The 18,976-nt window shown below is 60.1% G+C and overlaps 2 protein-coding genes across 2 annotated transcripts in view; one reads left to right on the top strand and one right to left on the bottom strand.

The window, feature by feature from the left end:
- Positions 1-6,622, top strand: part of SLC5A10 (solute carrier family 5 member 10) — a gene marked incomplete at both ends in the record, with an annotated part of 39,879 nt that extends 33,257 nt beyond the window's left edge. Inside the window, 6 exons of the mRNA XM_084271329.1 lie at positions 2,417-2,524; positions 2,894-3,044; positions 5,258-5,426; positions 5,855-6,070; positions 6,224-6,305; positions 6,456-6,622. Coding sequence (XP_084127455.1) covers positions 2,417-2,524; positions 2,894-3,044; positions 5,258-5,426; positions 5,855-6,070; positions 6,224-6,305; positions 6,456-6,622 — 893 coding nt within the window. The remainder of the gene's footprint in view (positions 1-2,416; positions 2,525-2,893; positions 3,045-5,257; positions 5,427-5,854; positions 6,071-6,223; positions 6,306-6,455) is intronic.
- A 977-nt stretch (positions 6,623-7,599) lies between these two features.
- GRAP (GRB2 related adaptor protein) lies at positions 7,600-12,766 on the bottom strand (the record flags this gene model as incomplete). Its single annotated transcript, XM_084271094.1, has 5 exons — positions 7,600-7,785; positions 8,975-9,143; positions 10,128-10,250; positions 11,455-11,552; positions 12,689-12,766. The coding sequence occupies 5 exons, from the start codon at positions 12,764-12,766 to the stop codon at positions 7,600-7,602; spliced, it is 654 nt and encodes a 217-aa protein (XP_084127220.1).
- Positions 12,767-18,976: the final 6,210 nt, after the last annotated feature.

The raw sequence follows: 18,976 nt of genomic DNA, 5'->3' as shown, positions 1-18,976 counted from the left end.
GCTGAGGGGGAACGCTGGCTTTTCTCCTCTTGCACTGGAGGAAAAGGGGTTGTGTGAATGCTTGGAAAGGGCTGGCAAAATCAATGACATTGTGTGCTGGGTTGTGCCCAGCTCTGCTCTGCCGTGGGCAGGAGGGAGCAATGGTGACAGGGGACGTGGGGATGGAGGGATGTGACAGCTGCATGTTGAGATCAGGACACAAGGAGGAAGGAAGTGCTTGGCTCTCATCAAATATGGGCTCAGGAGGCGTTTTGGATGGAGACGATGACTTTGTGGAGAGGCTGTGGCGATGCCGTGGGGACTTCCCAGTGACAGGACGTTACATCATCTGCGCTGTGACCTGGGCAGGAAGGGGTGCAGCAGAGACTGAGGGTGCTGGAGATAAAACTGGAGGTATTTTGGCTGAAATCCTATTCCCGCTGAGCAAGCAGTGGTGTCCCTTTGTGCTGGTGGAGTTCCACCTGGGACAGTAAACTTGACAGAGCTGAGCACTTGGCCAGCACCCATGGGGGAGCTCTGAGACCTCCTCCTCAGCTGTTGTCCCCCCTTCCTACCCCAGGAAGGTTGGGAGATGCCCTGGATCAGGGCCGGCGTGTGGGTGTGCGTGGTGTGGCCGGAGCGTGCTGCAGTTGTACCTACCTGACTCTGGTTTCATTGTGTGAGGAGATTTACGGTCTCTTTAGCAGGGTGTGTACGTATGATTTATTACATGACGGTGTAAACGTGGCACCACGTCTGTCGTGCGATGTGCTGGCCTCTATGGCTGGGTTAGGGAGGCAGTTTGGGACTGCAGAGCCCCATACTTGGAGCATCGCCGGACCCCTGCGTGGGGCAGAGATGCCCATGTTCCCCCTCTGGGGACAGAGGACCAGGTGTCTGCCCCACGTGTTGAGTTCGGCACCCAACCCAAGAGCCAGCAGCTCCTTTGTCATACCCTGTGGGCTGGCAGACTGTCCCCTGGCCGGGCAGGTCAGTCCCTGCTGTGGCAGGGGTCCTGCTCGCCTGCCCCGGGCTGGTCCAGCTGGACAGGGAGCACCCAGTACCGCCACAGCCCCGCTCCTGAAGCCAGCACTGGAGCTGGCTCCTCCCGGCTGCAGGTGGAAGCATTAATTACAAGTTCCTAATTAATTTCCCATCTATTGGAGAGTGCCTAATAACAAAGTGAGGCAGCAGGATATGGCACTGGGCTTTGATCCCAACACGGGGTCTCTAGCTTCCCTGCCAGGCTCTGCTCCCACTGCCCTCATGCTCCTGTGTCCCTCTGAGGGATTCTGTGGCAGAGCTGAGCCCTGGAGCAGGTGTGACACCCAGACACTGCTTTTTCCTCTGGAGTATCTTCCACCTGCTGGCCACCAGCCATTTGCATGGAGTCGTGCACAACGTGGTGTTTGAGGGAGAGGGAAACTGAGGCATGGGGCAGTGACAGCAGCTTTACTCACAGCTGCTGGAGGACAGAGCCACTGCAGCCTGTACACTGAGTTGAACCCTGGGGAAAGGTGGCCTGACTCTTTTAGCATCCTTGGGATGTGCTGAACATTGCCTGTTGTTTGTTGCCTTCACCCTGTGCTGGACTCCGACTGCATCCCCATTGCACCCCACCCATTGCACTCCATGCTAATGAACACCCCAAAGAGTGACCAGCTTTTGTTTGCCTTCCCCAGCTGCTGCTGCTGGGAGGGGGCTCTAAGGGCTGCCCCCCACTTTAGCAAGGGTCACCATACAGGAGGCCCAGGGCGATGCTCCCAGCTGTGTGTGGGGATCGCCTGCTGCTCCCAGGGCTCCTTGGCAGCAGGCTGCCGACCGGCGAGGCAGGCACCCCATCCATATTTATGCCTGACATTCATTTCCATCTATTTCAATGCTTTATGAGCATAACAATAAAAAGGGGTTCAGCGCTGGTGAGACACAGAGGTAATTGGTCACTGACGGTCCTGGCGAGCTGCCCGTGCGTCCCGGAGAGCTGCTGGGCGCTGCCCACGCACAGGTAATTGCCCCAGCGGTGCCCGAACCCGCTCGGCCCCGTGTGTGGGGATGGGCAGCACCTGCCTGCAAGGGCTCGGCTGTAGCCCCCAGGTCCCAGTGCGGCCCCTCCCCAGCTTTGGAGCCTCCCCCTGGGCAACTGTCACTGGCTCTAATGTTGGGAGAGCTCGGAGCAGAGCTGGGCTGGGTGTGATGTAGGAGGTGAGGGTGATGCTGCGGGGCTGGATCCTGCCTGCGTGGGGACATTGAAGCTGGGGGGAGGCAGATCTCCATATGGGATGTCCTCCCTGCTTCTTCCCTTGGGCCCCTGGCAAGGTCTGGGTGCCGTGGTGATAGTGAGGGGCTGATGTCCAGCCTGATAGGTGAGGGTGCCAGGGGAGCGGGAGGTCTCACCCTGTGAAGGGTCCTGGCACATCACCCACTCTCTGTCCCCCAGATGCTGTGGCCTGTGTGGACCCCGAGGAGTGCACCCATGTGTGTGGGGCCGCCGTGGGCTGCTCCAACATCGCCTACCCCAAGCTGGTGGTCGAGCTGATGCCCAGTGGTAGGTGGGTAGGTGGGAGGTTGGGGGGGCTCCATCTCCTGCCAGGCTTTGCTGCACCCTGGGGCTCAGCCCTTGAGGTGTCCTCAAAGCTGGTCTGGGTGGGCTCACACAGGGGACATCTCCTTCAGCACCTCCACATGTGCCCCCAGCAGCGAGGCCAGGGGATGCAGGTGACCCCAGGGGAGCATAGGGTCCAGCATCCTGGGGTGCAGCCGGGTGTCGCCAAACCCAGTCCCTGCCCTGAGGGGGGGGAGATCCTGGTGTGTGTCTGGGCAGGGTGAAGCTTTATCCTCCGGCCAAGCATTGGGGCTGCCCTGGCCCTTTGCCTCCAGCTCTGCTGCTCCCTGACGGTCTCTCTCTCTCCCCCAGGCCTTCGGGGTCTGATGATCGCCGTGATGATGGCCGCGCTGATGTCATCCCTGACCTCTGTATTCAACAGCAGCAGCACGCTCTTCACTATGGACATCTGGCAGAAGCTGAGGCCAGGGGCTGGCGAGCGAGAGCTGCTCTTGGTGGGCAGGTAGGGACTGGGGCTTTCGGGGGGCTGGTGGAGCCACTCCATCCCAGGCCTTTGGTGCCTGGGAGCCTGCAAAATGCCCGTGCTCAGCCCAGCTTCTGGAAGGAGAACAAGCCCTTGGATTAGTCTACGTATGAAAGTGCTGGGAAGGCAGACAGTGTGTTCCGAGGGGCAGGACTGTGCCTGGCACCAAGCTTCTCCCTCATCACCTCCAGCCCCACTCCCCAGGGAAAAGCCAACAGCTGCTCCCAGCAGAGGGTACCGGGGCTTCGCTGGGCGGTAAAGGGCAGTGCTGCTGGCACATGCCCTGGCTGCTCCCGGGCTACAGCGAGGTGCCTGGATACCCGCCCGTGGTGCTGTGCTCGGGGCGGCAGACTCAGCGCTGGGGAATGCCCCGGTGCGGAGCCGGGCAGCGCGGGGAGTGTCCTCTGCGCCCGGCGGACAATGACAAGCAGCAAATCTGGGTCAGGGCTTTGGCTGGGCCGCGGGGAGGGTTGGCTGGGCCAGCAGCTCTGGGAACAGACACCTCTTGGCATCCTCTGTCTCTGGAGGGCGGGAAAGGGGATGGGCGTTGATCCCAGGGAACCACAGTCCCGCTCTGCTCCCCCATAGGAACTGGGGTGCCCTTCTGAGGGCCTGCCTCACCTCTCCCGCTGGCTTGGGTGCTGGTGACAAGGAGCATAATGTCGCTGGGGAGCTTTCACTGGGATGATTAAGGAGTGTTTGCGAAGAGCTCTGCCTGCCCCGGGCAGGAGTCGCTGCTGCAGCTGATCCCAAGGGATTCATTAGAGCATCGGGCAGCCTGTGGGAGCAGGGAGCTGCTGCTGCCAAATGGCCCTGCGGGAATACGGCCAACGAGGGATGGTTTGGAGAGGAATAGAAAGCTGCTCAGGCTGTGAGGTAGAGGTCCTCCTACCTGCCAGCATGGGGATGTGTGGCTCAGGGTTGCTTCTGAGGGGTCATGGGGAGGATCCCAGCCTCCCCACCCCCCTTCCTCCCCACCCCATGCCCTGGTGGGCTCAGCAAGGGGAGGGAAGGGATTTGCTTGTGGACCAGAGAGAACTCCTGGTTCTTGGGGAATTTGAGCTCCATCGTGGCCACGCTGCCTGGCTGGAAATCCCCACTGGTGTTTGGTGCGAGCTCTGTGTCACGGCACGGTGCTGAGACCACTTGATCCTCCCCAAAAAGCCCCTGAGGTCCCTGCAGCAGGCTGTGCCAGGGCTCTGCTGTCCATCCCTGCCTGGATCCTGACCTGTGGTGGGGGTCGACAGCCGCCCAGCACCCCCGAGCTCCCCAGCATGCTCAGACACTCCTCCACTTCCCCCGTGACCTTTCAGCATCATCTGTGGCTCAAAGATATGCTGAATGTGGGGTTTTTCTCCTACCCCATGGGTTGGGGTGTGTGTTTTTCTTCCTCTTTCCAGCGTGTCAGGCAGGGGGGGGCTTGGGCTGGGGGTGCTTTCGTTGCTTTTGCATCTTTTATTTTTTCCTACTTCTGCTTTCCGAGACGAGCAGATGGAGATGTAGGTAAATCTGTGAAGCTATAGATAAACTTGGCTGAGCTATAAATATGGGGACTTTTGGGGCGTGTCCTGCCTAGCCTGCCTGCACAGACTGCACCCAAAAATGTAGGGTCTGGCCGATCCTTCTTGCTGTGGAGGAGGGTGCCACTGGGGTGCATCTGGGGACAGAGTGGTGTTGGGGACAGATGCACCCCTCTGTTGTAGCCTGGCCAGGGGGAACTGAGCATGGGGCAGCTCAGCCCATGTCCCTGTGTCTCAGCTGGGTGTGTTGGGCAGATGCAGGGGTGCTGAGAACATCCCCCACGTCTGGCCAGAGCACCCAGCCTCTGCAGCGGGGGAGTTTCATAGCAAAAGTGCCCATTGCTCAGTGTTTCCCATGGAGGGGGCCAGCTTAGCAGCCCCCAGACCCCAGGGCTGGGTATGGGCCCAGGGAATGCTCTCTTGCCTGGGATGGGGTTGGCATTCACACAATTCACATCTCCTGGGGCCTCAGGAGTGTCACCTGGTGCAGGTGAGCATCCTCCCACCCACCCTCCAGCATCCCCCGGCCAGCTCTTCTGCTCTGGCACTGGGACCCAACCCCTGACCCCAGGGACGTCCCACCCCACATGAGTGCCATGGTGATGCCATGGGTACAAGGAGGTGTGGGTGGGACAGGAACATCCCACTGCACCACATTGCTGCCGCTCACAGGGTGGTCACGGTGGTGCTGGTGGCCCTCAGCGTGGTCTGGATCCCCATCCTGCAGAGCTCCAGTGGTGGCCAGCTTTATGTCTACATCCAGGCTGTCACCAGCTACCTGGCTCCTCCTGTCACTGCTGTCTTCATCCTGGCTGTCTTCTGGCCCCGAGCTAACGAGCAGGTACATGCCTGGGGTGCCCCTGGGACACGAATTGCTGCCAACACCTCCCTGCCCACCCTGCTCCTGGAACCTGGTGGGGCTCAGGAGGTCAGGAGGAGGAAAGGAAGAGGCGATGCTGGAGGAACTGGGCCTTGTCAGCATTTCCCCAGGGAGCTGGTGGGTGGCTGGTGTGAGGAGGAGGAGGAGGAGGAGGAAGGTGCTGCTGTGCATGGCCACCAAGCATGACACAGCTGACGTGTCTTACAGGGGACATTCCCTGACCAAGGGGGTGCAGGTTTGGGCCAGGGCTTGGCTGGTTGGGGTGCAGGGTGCTGTCCCAACACACAGGGGCCACTCGACCCCCTCCTGGGTCTGGCTGGAGGAGGAGTTATCCCCCATGGGGCGGCTGTCCCCCTTCCAGCCACCCCTCATGGACCTTTGCTTTGCAGGGAGCTTTCTGGGGCCTGATGGCAGGGCTGATGCTGGGGCTGGCCAGGATGGGGCTGGAGTTGGCACACCCCATGCCCCGCTGTGGGGACCCTGACCAGCGGCCCTGGCTGCTCGCTGACATCCACTACCTGCACTTTGCCGTGCTGCTGTGTGCCGCCACGGGCACCGTGGTGGTGGTGGGCAGCCTGCTGACCCCCCCACCACCCCCAGCCCAGGTGAGCAGGACACCCGGGACTCCTCACCCTGGCCCCCACGGCTGCAGTCAGTCACCAGACCTCCTTGGCTGGAGATGTTGGTGTCACCCAGTTGCACCCTGTGGGGGTCTGGCTGGGGGTGGTTTTCTCATCAAATCTCTCCTTGTTTTCCAGCTAAAGGATCTCACCTGGTGGACTCTCTCACGGGACCCCCCCCACCCCTCCGTGAACGGCACACCCCAGGGCCCCCCCGATGGTGAGTGTCTGGCAGGGGAGGCATCCCCAGCACCACCCGCTCCCTGCCTGTAGCAGGCCCCGTGCCTCAGTTTCCCCAGGGCTGTGCCACCCATGGGGGAGGTGGGGGTACCTGTGGCCCCCTGTCCCCCACACTGTCTTTCTGTGCCAGGTTCCTGCTCAGCTGCCCTGGGTGCTCAGCAGCCATCAAAGGCCAAGGGATCCCAGGCCATGTCCCTCAGGGATGCCCCAGAGCCCCATTTCTGGGCCCACGTCTGTGGCATCAACGCCGTCGTCCTGATGTGTGTCAATATTTTCTGCTATGCTTATTTTGCCTAGGGGCCCTCCAGCCCCTGGGGGGAAGAAAGCTATTGGGAGGGGGGGCAGAAATGGGGGCTTAGGTGATAGTTTTTATTTGTCACATTTGGGAAATGGGATGTTTAAATCTACTGGTGTGATGAGCTGGGCGTTCTCAGCACTGTGGGTCCCACGTGTATCCCAAGTGTGGGAGCATTTTGGGGGCAGCAAGTCCCTGGGAGGGTTCTAGGGCAAAGTATCAGGGTGGGCAAAAGGGGGGGTGCAGGAGAGAACAGAACCATGGTGATGCAGTAGGTGTGTGAACACAGGCAGACTCAGGACCACTGTGGCAGAGCCGGAAAAGGAGCGGCCACACTCGAGGGCGTCACCCAAACACACTTTACTAGCTCTAAATAAAACAATTAGAAAGCGCCACAATTTGCAGCTGTGAACAGCACCCACAGGACTGAATCCCCCCGGATCAGCCTTCCCTGGCACCCTGATACCCCTTCATGGAGTTACCGAGCCTGGTCTCATCCTGGCTGCCTGCAGCCCTCCTTGGCTTTGCTTGTAGGGTCTGGAGAGGACCAAAGGTTTGGGAGCCCACGTGCTCTTTCCCTGCGTTGATGGGTTGTGGCTCTGAGGAAGCTTTGCTGGCCCTGGTTCGATGCTCTGTGCCCCCTCCCTGCTGAGTACCACTGCCAGCCCACAGTGAGAGGTGATGTCAGCACTGGGGGCAGCGGAGGTGTCCTGGGTTGGGGGGAGCTGGGAGAGCTGTGGCTGATGTTTCAGGGTGCCGGAGCCCCTGGATTTGGGATCATCACCAGCCTGGCCTCTACCTCCAGCACAACCCACGTGGCACTGGGACCTCATGCGCTGGCAGCCTGGCATGGGGACAGGCACTCTCTGTGGGGACGAAGGGAGGCACAGTCCATGTGCAGGCACAAAGCAGCTCCGGTGAGTGGGGGGGCAGCGGGGGGCTGCGGTCCTGCCCGCTCGCCCGCAGCGCCGGCGGCAGCTCACTTGCGGATGGGGTGCACGTAGCTGCGGGGGAAGAGGCCAATGCGCCCGTAGATCTTCCCCTGCCACCAGTTGGGGTCGGGGCAGTCCAGGACCTCGATGATGTCCCCGCGGAGGAAGGGCAGCTGGGAGCCGTCGGTGGCTGAGAAGTTAAACTGGGCTTGCACGAATTTGGGTCTCCTCACCTGGAGGGAAGTTGAAGGCACAGGTTGGTGGTGGGGATGCGGTGCTACCGCGCTGTGAGGGCCAGCCTGGGAGGGGGCAAAGCATTTGAGGGTGCTGGGATACCCCCAAATGGGAGCCAGCCTGGGAGAGGGCAAAGCATTTGAGGGTGCTGGGATACCCTCGAATGGGAGCTAGAGAAATCCTGCCATGGGAAGAGCTGGAGTGCTGGAGACAGCCCTGGGGTGCAGGGGAGCATCCCAGGCCATGGGGCTCCTTGTTCCTGCTGCTTCAGAGAGGAGAGATGGGTTCCTCTGGGGAACCCTGCCCCTCAGAGGCTGCTGGCACTCCTTGCTTTCTGGGTTCTTCCTGGGTCCCTCCAGGTGCTGAAGCCACCCCAGCCCAGCTCCCAGGGCCAGTTTCGCTGCCTCCACAGCTGCTGCCACAGGGCTGGGCTTTGCCAGAGCTTGCCTGAAGCTGGCTACACCCTGTCCAAGCCCGAGGGACAGCAGTGTGGGCCCAGGGCAAGCTGCTCTGCCCAGCCCTGCTGAGCTGTGGTGGTGGCTTCTCCTCACCCTGCCAGCTTCCCCATGGCGCTGCCTGTCTGGGGATGTTCCAACCCCTTCTGCCCGACACTGCCTTGAGCCCAGCCTGAGTGTGGGGCCAAGTTCCAGCTGGGAATTGCAGGGTCCCAGGATGTCCCCTTCTGCAGGGACACCATGGCCAGGGGAGCTGAGACTTGAGGGGAACTCGTGCAGGGGTTGGGGACTGGATCCCTGGGATGCTTGATTCAAGGGCAGTGGGGAGCTTGCACCCAGCAGGGCCTGGCCTCTGTCTCTGGTCTGTGCCTAACCATTTGCTTTCCTCAGTTTTGTCCTTCTCTGATGTTTCTTGGTCATTGTCAGAGTCCCCTGGCCAGCCAGGAAGGGCAGAGAAAGCTCAGGCAGGAGGAAATCCCCATCCCCTGGGAGCTGCAGCCCCATGACACCTCCCCATGAGCACAGTCTGGGGTGAAGCAAAACCAGGAGAGTGCTACTGACCCACAGACCTGTCCTGTGCCTCGGTTTCCCCATGGATCATATCGAGGTGAGAGCAGCTGGGGGATCCCAAAGGTGGTCAGACACTGATTCCCAGCCTGGCCTCGCTGCCAGCCATGCCATCACCCCACATCCCACCCCTGCACATCCCCATGGCCCCTTCCCCTGATGGTACCTCCTGGGTCTGGTCCTCATCCCGGAGGAAGACCTGCTGCTTTTTAGCAATGGTGGTTGTCCTGTAGAAATCCACCAGCTCATTGAGGGAGTTGAACTTTTCCTCCCAGAGGAAATATTTGCCGTTCTTCTCCCTGAGAACCTTGAAGTGCTGGACATGCTGCCCATAGCTGTGGAAGGAGGATAGTTGTTACCCAGGCTCCAGGATGCTGCCAGTACCCAGCTTCCCTTCTGGCATCGTGGGTGAAGGCTGGGTTTGGGCTCCCAAATCCCCTGCACACCCCTGTGGACTCACAAGCCACAGGAGGATGGTGCAGACTGAGATTTCCTTTGCCATCCCTGTGTGCTGGCACCCCCTCGGTATGTACCTGGGGCTGGCAGTTTGGGATGCCCACACTGTGGGGACCAGCTGCTGCCAGGCCCCTGGGCAGGGGCAGGGACCCAGCCGTGCTGGTGACGCACAGCGGAACACGGCTCCCTTTCATTATGGGCAAGAACCTCCTTAAATGCTTAATTAGAGATTAGCAGCGTGAGAAAGTGCCTGGCTGGCCTGGGGCTGGCTCCTGCTACCCCGGCCCCAGGCAGGGAAGGGGCAGCAATGGGGTGAGAGGCCTGGGGACAGGCTCTGCTTGTTGGCACGCCACCTTCATACAGCCCTGGCTGGCGGTGCCAGAATCATCAGCCCCGTGGCACTGGGGTGATGCAGGCCTTCCTTCATCCCTGAGGATGCTCTGGGCAACTGGTTCCTCCAAGCTACATCCCCTGGGCTGCGCTTGCAGCCTGGCCCCAGCCTCGCCATCACCCACAGGGCTGTACTTAGGGGGTGCCCAGCGAGGGACCCCCGAGTGAGTGATGCAGCCCGGCCGTGCAGGCAGGGAGCAGCAAGCAGAGGGGATGGAGGCGGGGCGTGAGGTTGCAGAGGGGAGGAAGGAGAGGAAGGCCCCGTACAAAGCTGCGTCTGGATGCAGGGGTGCTACAGCTCCGCAGCCCCCAGCCACTTCGAGGTGCCCTGGGCAGGCTGCTTGTCCCTTCCCCAGCACCACGGTGGGGAGCATGCGTGGCGGCAGCCTGATGCCCTCAGTCCCCAAAGCCAGGGCTGTGGGGTCTCCCTGCCCATGCTGATCAGGGACTGTCTGCATCCCACGGCCACTTACTTGACGGAGATGGAGAACTCCCCCGGCGTGCTCTCGCTGTCGCGGATCAGGAAGGCTCCCAGGTGGTTGCACTTGAGGAGCCGCTCTTCTGCCAGGTGCCGAGAGATCCTCCCTGCGTACCACCTGTGAGGGGCAGCGGGGTGAGTTGTGTGCACCTCCTCCACACCCAGGGCACCCCAGTGCCACATCCCCACCCTGCAGGATGGAGGCAGCAAGAGCCCTGGTGCTGGTGGGAGCAGGGTCCTGGTTGGGCTCCCCATAGAGCTGGGAACACCTTCCACAGTGGTTTCTCCTTTCCCTCTCCCCTCCTGCCCCCCCTCTCTGATTTCTCACGGTGCTTTCACACAGAGGGGAGGACTGTGGTGCACTGTGGGTGCAGGTGTGTCCCATACACTGCCTCATCCATGCAGCATTGCTGACAGTCGAGACCGCATCCTGTCACCCGGCTCGCCGCATCATCTGCCTCGTCATTCACTTCTCTGCCTGTCCCCCAACTGCATCCCAAGCCCCCACGTAGGAACAGCTCTGCCAGGAGCTGTGCTGGGAAGAAACTCTTCCTGCTTGCATTGCTGGGAGCTGCATGAAACAAGGTGGAGGAGCAGAGTCCCCATCTCCTGTCCCTGTCTGTGTATTTGGGAGTCCCAGCCCTCAGAGCCCTTCTGCTACCTGTTAAAATAGCTCCGTGATGCATCAGCCACAGCCTTTAGCATGGAGCATCTCCCAGTGCCAGCGCTCCAGGTACTGCATGGAAGAGATTTTGCCCGTCCCAGCTTGTTAACCGAACCTGGAGAGACAACGGGATGTGCCCCGGGCTGCCCCGAGCCCACGCGTTCCCGCTCCCCAGCCGCAGCCCCAAGCAGGTTTTGCTATGGCATTTAAATGTGATTTACCAGGGGATAATGATACAGAAAGCACAGGTTAAAACAGGGATGGATTACGCTGGGCTTTAATAACATGGTAATAGGATTGTGCCTAATGCAGTTGTAATCCCGTAACACTTTGTTGTTCCCCAGTTATCATTTATTTAGCGGGCAGCCTGGTGCAAAGGTTGAAGTGCTGCGTGTCAGGGGCACGTGGGCAGGCTGCTGCCTCCCGTCCCCTCTGGCTGGGGTGGCAATGGCAGACTGACCCCATTGATGCTGCATCGCTCCCTGACTCGGTTTCCCTATGTGTGGGGCTATGGTGGCTCGTGGCAGACCTTTGGGCATTGGGATGCACCACTGGGATCTCTGCCTGGGTGGTGGGAGAGGATGCTGCTGTGCTGCTGGGTGCTATCAGAGAGGGGCTTTGAGCCCCCCCCTTCCCTGCATGGTGGGACAGTACTTACGGGTGCGGCTTGACCTTGATGTAGTTTTTGGGGACAAAGCCCTCGCAGCCAAACAGCTCGGCCTTGTACCAGTTCTGGTCATCTTCCATGTTGAGGATCTAGGGGAGGACGGGAGTAGGGAAGTGTCAGCTTGGAGAGGGGGCAAGTGGGACCCCCATCGCTTCCCCAGGCCCCACATGTCCCACCAAAACCTGGGGAAAAGGGGGCTCTGACACAGGTGACATGCTTTGGGGGTGTTTGGGGGCACCTGCACAGAGCTGGCTGCTCCCCCCAGCCCTCCTCAGCTCACAGCCCAGCTCGCTCACCACAAGTCCTGGCAGCAGAAGGGTGCCTGTTGTTGCCCCAACCCCCTGCCCAGGGAATATGGTAAGATCCATTGCTGTAGAATCCGGGGTGGCAGCCAGGGCCCCGTGTCCCCCCCCCAGGTTGGAAGCAGCTGGGTGCTCTGTGGGAGGACGCTCCCTGGTGCGAGCAGGGCTGCTGACACCCGCTTCCGCACGATACCATTTTTCAGCCTCCCACGCAGGGGCCCGGGGGCCGGCACAGCTGTGCAAACAGGATCTGAAACCCCGGGACACGGCGCCGGGGCCATGGGGAAAACACGCTGGGGAGGCAGGGACAGCATGGCGGGTTCGGGGCCCTGGGTTACAGCCAGGCCGTGCCTTTGCCCTCCCCAAGGGCTGCCCGCACTCATAGGGAGCTGTGGGGTGTCAGGGGTTTGGGAGGAGCAGCCAGCATCTCAGCATCAGCCCCGTGGAGCAAGGCAAGTGGCCAGGCATTGTGGCAGGGTGTGGATGTCCTCACCCCCATTGCAGGGTCATAGTCCCCTGGGGATGTTTTGAGCCCCCCTGAATCTTTTTGGGATGTCAGGGTGGCACTTGAGAGCCTGTACCAGTGCCTGGGGTCGGGGGGAAATTGGGCACATGCTCCCTGCTGCCAGGTCCCCGCATCCCCCGTGTACCTCGTCCCAGCTGGGTCCTCTCTGGAGATCTGGCTGGTGGCACAGGCGAGTGGTACCCACCACTGCTGGGGATGCTCCACGCCCCAAAAACTTCAAGGATACTCCTTATACCCCTCAGAAAGCCCCAAATAAGTAACAAAGCCAGGTGCCATGAAAGCACCAGCATTGCCCCATGCTGTGTGCCCACTCTGTCCCCCAAAGCAGCAGCCTCTGAACCCCGCATGGCTGGTGAATCCTCCCCGACATGGCTGGTGGCCTCCCTGCCCCACGTACCTTCAGGGTGTCTCCTTTGTGAAAGGGCAGCTCGTCCTTCTCCGTCGCCTGGAAGCTGTAGAGAGCCACCGACTCCATGGCACTGGCTGGCACAGGGGAGTCTTGAGGGATCCCGGAGGGCTCACCGTGCCAGGGGCACGGGGGTGCCTGGGGCTCGCCACCCTGCAGCGTGGGGCTGTGGGGGTACGGGGCGAGCACACGGCGCGGCGGTGCAGGAAGGCAGGAAGCCGCGCTGATGTCAGCGCGTTGCTGGGGTGAAACGGTGAGCATTACGTGGGACGCCGCCGTCGGGCACAGCTGCCCAGATGTGCTGGAAAGGTGTGTGTGGGGGGAGAACCATGTTGGCCCACCCGGATACCAGATGGAAAAGGACCTGGTCACGTTGGTTGGCAGCACAATTTGGCATCACCTCCGTGGTGGCCCATGGGCAGGGCTTGGGAAAGAATCAGGATGGCAACCAGCTGGATTGAGGATGTGGGTGAAGCATTTGTGCCTGGAGAGCGTGGCCAACGGGCTGGTACTGCTGATGGGGGAGTCTGGGGTGGTTTGTAAGGGCTGAGCTGCCTGCACAGCCTTTGGAAGGTGGCTTGGGAATTGGTGTTTTGGCAAAAACAAATCACGGAGGGTGGGATGGGCAGAGGTGCAGGGAGATGGGGTGGATGCACACACCCAGCTTCTTTGGAAATGAGACTGAGAACTACATGCAAGTCCCAGCTCTGAAGAGTGAGGTTTCAGCACAACTGTTTGACGGGCTTTGGGTTTTCGGTTGTGGCCCTTTGGGGGTTCATTTTTTTTCCAGTTTGCTTTTGCAGCGCTAGGGGGGAAAAAAAAAAAAAAAAAAGAATAATATCTCTTTTAGACTAAAGCAAACTTCCTGCAGCTCTCATCTCATGGGCACTGAGTCTGCAGGGATGGCGTGCAGGGCATCATTCCCAAGGGGAATGTCTTCCTGCCATGTGCGTGGGTCAGGGCATGAAGCACACAGAAAAGCTGCTGGACGCTGGGTTTGCTTTGCTGTGAGGAATTAAACCAGGGACAGCTGCAGCTCAATCCCTGCCCATGGATTTGGGGATTTTCCAGCAAGGAGCGGGAGGAGGCTGCTGCTGTCAGCTTGGGAGGGGTGAGGCACAGTGGGTGAAGGGCTTCTGTGGGGACAGTGGCTGGGCAGCTCGCCTCCACCAAACCTTAACTCCACTTCCCAAGTGCATCCAAAAAGCAACATGTAACAGCCCTGCCAAACCATTTTCAGGGGGTTGGTGCCCATGGGAAGTGGAGAGGGATGTGTAGTGTGTCCTGGGTGTCCCTGCTCCCAGCCAGGACCTAGTCCCCAGTGATTATCCCCAGCACAGCCCTGGGACCTATTGGTCCCAGGGGAAGCTGGGAAGGCTGGGAAGGGCAGGGGAGAGCGTGGGAAGGGGTCGTTATGTGTCACCAGGACAGGACTCAGCAAATCTCTGTGGCCTGGCAAGGCCCAGGGGATGGGGCTGCAGCTGGAAGGCGGCTATCTCAGGGTGTGTTTCCTCTGTCACTTGGCAGCTGTGGCAAGGAGCAGAGATGGATGGTCCCAGGAGAAACCAGGCCTAGCTGAGCTGCTGCTCTGACCCTGCTGCTGGCCAAGGGCCTGATCCTCTCCCTGCATCCACCAGCACAAACTGGATGATACTTAGTCCCTGTGCAGGGGATCTGCTTGCAAAGGCATAGAGTGGGGGGGGGGGGGGGGGGGGGGGGGTTGGGGGTGGTGTGAGCTGGATGTGGAGGTGTTTAAGCGCAGGAAGGAGGTTGGTATGGGAGAAATCTGCAGCCCAGGGAGCAGGTCCACGCTGGCTGACCACCTGCCATGCCTCGGATGGATACCAGGAGCAGTTTTGGGGGTTCAGCATCCTTGGGCTTGCAGCAGGGAGGGCTTGGAGGGCACCTTGGGGTGTCTGGCCTGGAGATGCCATGGTGCCACGCTGCCCTGTGTGACCGGGAGCAGGGCACAAGCCAGTGGGGTCACAGAGGGGTCCCCAAGCCTTGGCATGGGGGCTGGACTCAGGACCGGAGCAGGATTGGCGCCTGCCAGCAGATGGCAGCAGTATCCAGGGGGACACTGGGGACACTGGGGACAGGTGACAGCGCCACATCTCTCTCCTCAGACTCCCTGGAGAAGCCGGCAGCCCCTCTGGCATTCGTGTCGGGCCACCTCCGGCACCACATCCCCTCTGCTCTTGCCCGGCTCCTTTCTGCTGCCCTGGTCGCGATCCCTGCACAGGGGCCCGGTCCCTTCTGCTCGCTCGTGGCTCACCCGTGGCCCACTCGTGAGTCCCTGTCCCTGGCTGCATGCTGGTCACTGCGGGGTGACTGCAGCACCCACACCTGAGCTGGACTGGACACCAGGGCGCTCTGCAGCCCCATTGCTGAACCAGGACTCAAATGATCCAACGTCCAGACAGTCCCTGGGTACCCCATCCTGACCCACTGCCATGGAGTGGGGTAGGATGCCCAGTCCTTGGAGGGGAGCAGAGCCCATTGTGGTGGTTGGTACCCAAGCGTCATCATACGGCCTCCTGGGAAGCCCTCGAAAGGGCTACAGGCATCCAGGTACAGCCTGGCACCTCCTGCCTGTCTCATTCCCTGGGAAAACCATTCAGCTTGCCCATGAGCAGCCCCAAATCTGACCTACTCATGCTCATTAGAACCCCCAGAAGGAGCCAGCGACCCCCGTGGTGCCCGGCTGCCAGCCACAAGGCTGTGCTGCAGAGCCCTGCAAGGCTCAGTTTGGGAGCCAAGGGCTGGCTGCCCACCGGCCTGAGGCATCCAAGAAACATCAAAACAAGTCGGGTTTTCCCCTCCCATCTTCCTTCTCCTGCCTCACCAAGTAGCCACATTCTGCACAGCACACACTGTACCAGAGCAGGGAAGAGCCTGTCCCTGCAGTGCCAGCCATGAGCCGTGGGTGCTGAGCTGATGCCCAGCAGGGTGGGATCCTGGGGGGTCTGTACTCCCATCCCCATGTCCCCATGCACATCCCCAGTGTCCAGAGGAAGGTGCCACGTGGTTGCTGTTGGTTGGGTGCCAAAGCCTGTAGCAAGGTGCTGCACACTGTGGGCATCAGCCCAGCTTGCAAGCAGATCCCAAGGTGCAGTGGGCTCACCCAAAGGAGCACAGGGGTGGATGGGAGCCCAAGCAGGTAGCCCACCCTGTCCTGGCCTTGACCACCTGCCCATGCTGCCTCCTCCCTCCATGCAGGGGAGTTTTGTGACCCCAGGGACAGGCAGAGAGGGGTGCAGCCAGCTCTGGCATTGCCCTTTCCATGCTGTATGCTCCCCCAGGGCTGCACAGTGTGTGCTGGGAGCTGCCTGGAGCTCCTGCTGCCTCCTGGGTTGCCCAACCTGCTGAGCCCATCAGCAGAAATTTGTTGTTTCATCAACATCCTGTGTTTACCTGGCTGCAAAATCCCCACGTGGGAGGAAGGGGAGGGAGTGGAACCTCTTCCTCTTCCGCTGTGGGTCTGGGGAGCTTTGTTAAGGAGGTGATCCCGGGCTCCCTGCCTCCTCTCTGTGCCATGGCAGTGCTGGTTGGGGAGGACAGGAGGTGAGGGGGTGTAAGCCAGATCCAGATGGCAGCAGGGATGGACTATGTGAGTTGTCTCACACCGTGGAGCCCAGAGTGTAGGGAGGGATGGGCCCTGCTCCTTCACACAAGGATATGCCTGGAGGTTGGCAACAACACGTGCTGTGCTTCCCCTTCACCACCACAAAGGAGACCCAGGCACCACCCCAGCGACCTGCAGAAGGGGCTGGTGTGACCCCCATGGGCAGCCTTCCCAAGAAACCCTGTTTGCCTCCAGCTCGCTCTGTCCCCAGCAGCAGAGAGCTGCCTGCCAGGCCCAGGGGTGGTGCAGGGTGCTGTGAGCCGGCTGCTGGGTGCTGTGGGCTGGCCATGGTGGTTGCCACGCTCTCCTCACACCCACGCAGGCAGCCTGTGCACAGGGTGTGGGGTAACTCCTCTTGCCTCATCGGGAAGGCAGAACCAGTGCTGCCAGCTCAGTGCTGCTGGATCTGTGTTTGGCTGGGGATGGAGCCTGAAATAGGAGGTGATGGGGAGGAAGAGGCAGGTGAAGAAGGGAGGAGAACAGGCAACCCATCACACCAGTCACCAACTGCTGCCCCCTGGGTAAGCCCCTGGGCACCAGAATAAATGCCTTGCCCTGGCACAGACTGTGGGGCCATGTGTAAGCCTACTTCTCTACAAAGCCCAGCCCACACTGAGGAGCTTGCATCACCATTTACACCCTGGTGTAATTGAGTACAGAGCATTACCAGTGCTGGAAGGATCAGATGCCTCCAAACCCCTCATCGTCCCACAGACCAGTGGGAAAGCATTTGCAGGAGAGTCAACCAGCAGATCTAGGGCCAGTTGGCCACACGTGGTCCAACTTGGCCATGAGAGGCCCCTTGTGTCATGGGTAGCCTCCAGATATGGGGCTGGGTCTCCCTGGTGGGGAGGTACAGGTGGTATAGATGAGATGGGCAGTGTGACTATGTTCTCCTGCTCCCATCGGGGAAGCCCAAGGGTGAGGGGTTGGTGGTGGGACCTCACTTTTGACCCTTGTGCCTGTTCCTGATGACAGATCTGGAAAAGGATTGGAAATCTGGAAGTCTTGGATGTGAAATTCAACCAAAATCTTCAGGAAAGCGTCCCTGAGGAGGCAGGTCATGCCAAACTGCCTCCTCGAGGGGATGTGCAGCCTTGGATGGTGGCCAGGGCCAGCCTCCTGGGAACAGGCCAAACACTGTTTTAGTGAAGGAGGGAGAGTCCAGACACAATGAGCACCAGCCTTAGTGGCACCCACACCAAATGCTTCCCACAGGGCTCCTGGGACTCAGTTTTGGGCTGGTGGATGTGAGCAGTGCCAGCACCTGGCTCTGGGGACAGGGACTGCATCTGTTTTGGTTCAGGGACACAGCTGCCATGGAGGCTCAGGTGAGGATCATTGTTAACTGTTATGGAGTTACTCATCAAGGCCAGCAACAGCTGAAGGCTACTCATCTCCCTGGGACCTATAAAAGGAGATGGAGCCCACTAGTTGGGTTTGGGCTGGTGAGGAGGGGTTGCTGGGCTCTTTTTGGTCCCTGGTATGGGTCCCCTGGCAGCCTGGGACACTGCAAGAGAGGAAGGTGGGCTGTGTGTCTGTAAGGTGTGTTCCTTCCAGCTGGTTGTGGCTTCCCTGTGTGTGACCTGGAGAGGACTGAGCCATGCAGCTCTGCTTGGATTGTGCCTGGCTGGAAGCAGCTCTTGTGCTCTGTGGTATGGCCCTGAGACCCTACTGTGGTCACTTGTGTATCTGGGGGTAACTGGGACCTGCTGGGTGCTCCCATTTGAGTCAACCCTGGTTTTGCCCTAAGCTGTGTCAGCAATGTTTTCTGCTGAGTGCTGCCCTGGAAGTATCTGATGAGGCTTCTGGGGTGAGAAATTGCTGTGACGCCTGGTCTCTGATCTTCCCCCTTGGTGTTGGGCTGGTTATGGGCAAGGTGAGGTCTCTGTACTAACTCAAGCTGGGCCTGTTGGTGCTGCAGTATGCATGGGACCTGGGATTTCTGTGCCATCTCCTGAGATAGCCCCAGTTTGTGCTGGAAGTCCACCATGTGAGAGCAGCATGGATGTGGAGAGGGTCGCATTGCTGCTTTGACTGGCACGGGAGGGAAATCAGAAAGGTCCCTTTAAATGGAAGCTCCAAAGAAATGGGACAGGGAGGAGTGGAGTTTGGGTGTGGAGGCTATTTGCTGTCAGTGTTTGCCTGTGGAGGAAGGCTCCTCGCCCTGAGCAGGCAGCACAGGGTGGCTCAAGTAACCACCCATGGGCTGGGGAGCTCTGTGGATCCCAAGGGCTCATTTTAAGAGAACTGAGCTTGGTCATAACCAGACGCAGCCTGGTGCTTGCACAGATTCTGAGAACCTCCCCCTCAATGATGGCATCTGTTATTTTTCTAGGATTTAAAAAGGAAAAAGAGCCAACCCAGAAGCCTTGCGACGTGTGCGTAGGTGAGGGGACCGCGCTGTCACCGCCGTGACTCACCGGGGAGGGCTGGGGCTTCCGAGAAGAAGAAAAATGATGTAGGGAGAAATTGTGAATGATGGCTTGTGGAGGGCTGGCTGTGCTCTCCCCCAGAAAAGCAGTCGAATTTCGGTTCCTCCATAGGGCTAGCTTGTTAACAAAGAAGTTATTAATAACCAATTAAGCCACAGCTAACGTCATGCTTTCCTCTGGAAGTGTGGCAAGAGTGCCCACAGTTCCTCCTTCAGCACC

This window comes from Gallinula chloropus, assembly GCF_964237585.1.
Source record: "Gallinula chloropus genome assembly, chromosome: 15".
Lineage (NCBI taxonomy): Eukaryota > Metazoa > Chordata > Aves > Gruiformes > Rallidae > Gallinula > Gallinula chloropus.
This window is presented reverse-complemented; position numbering and strand designations above follow the sequence as displayed.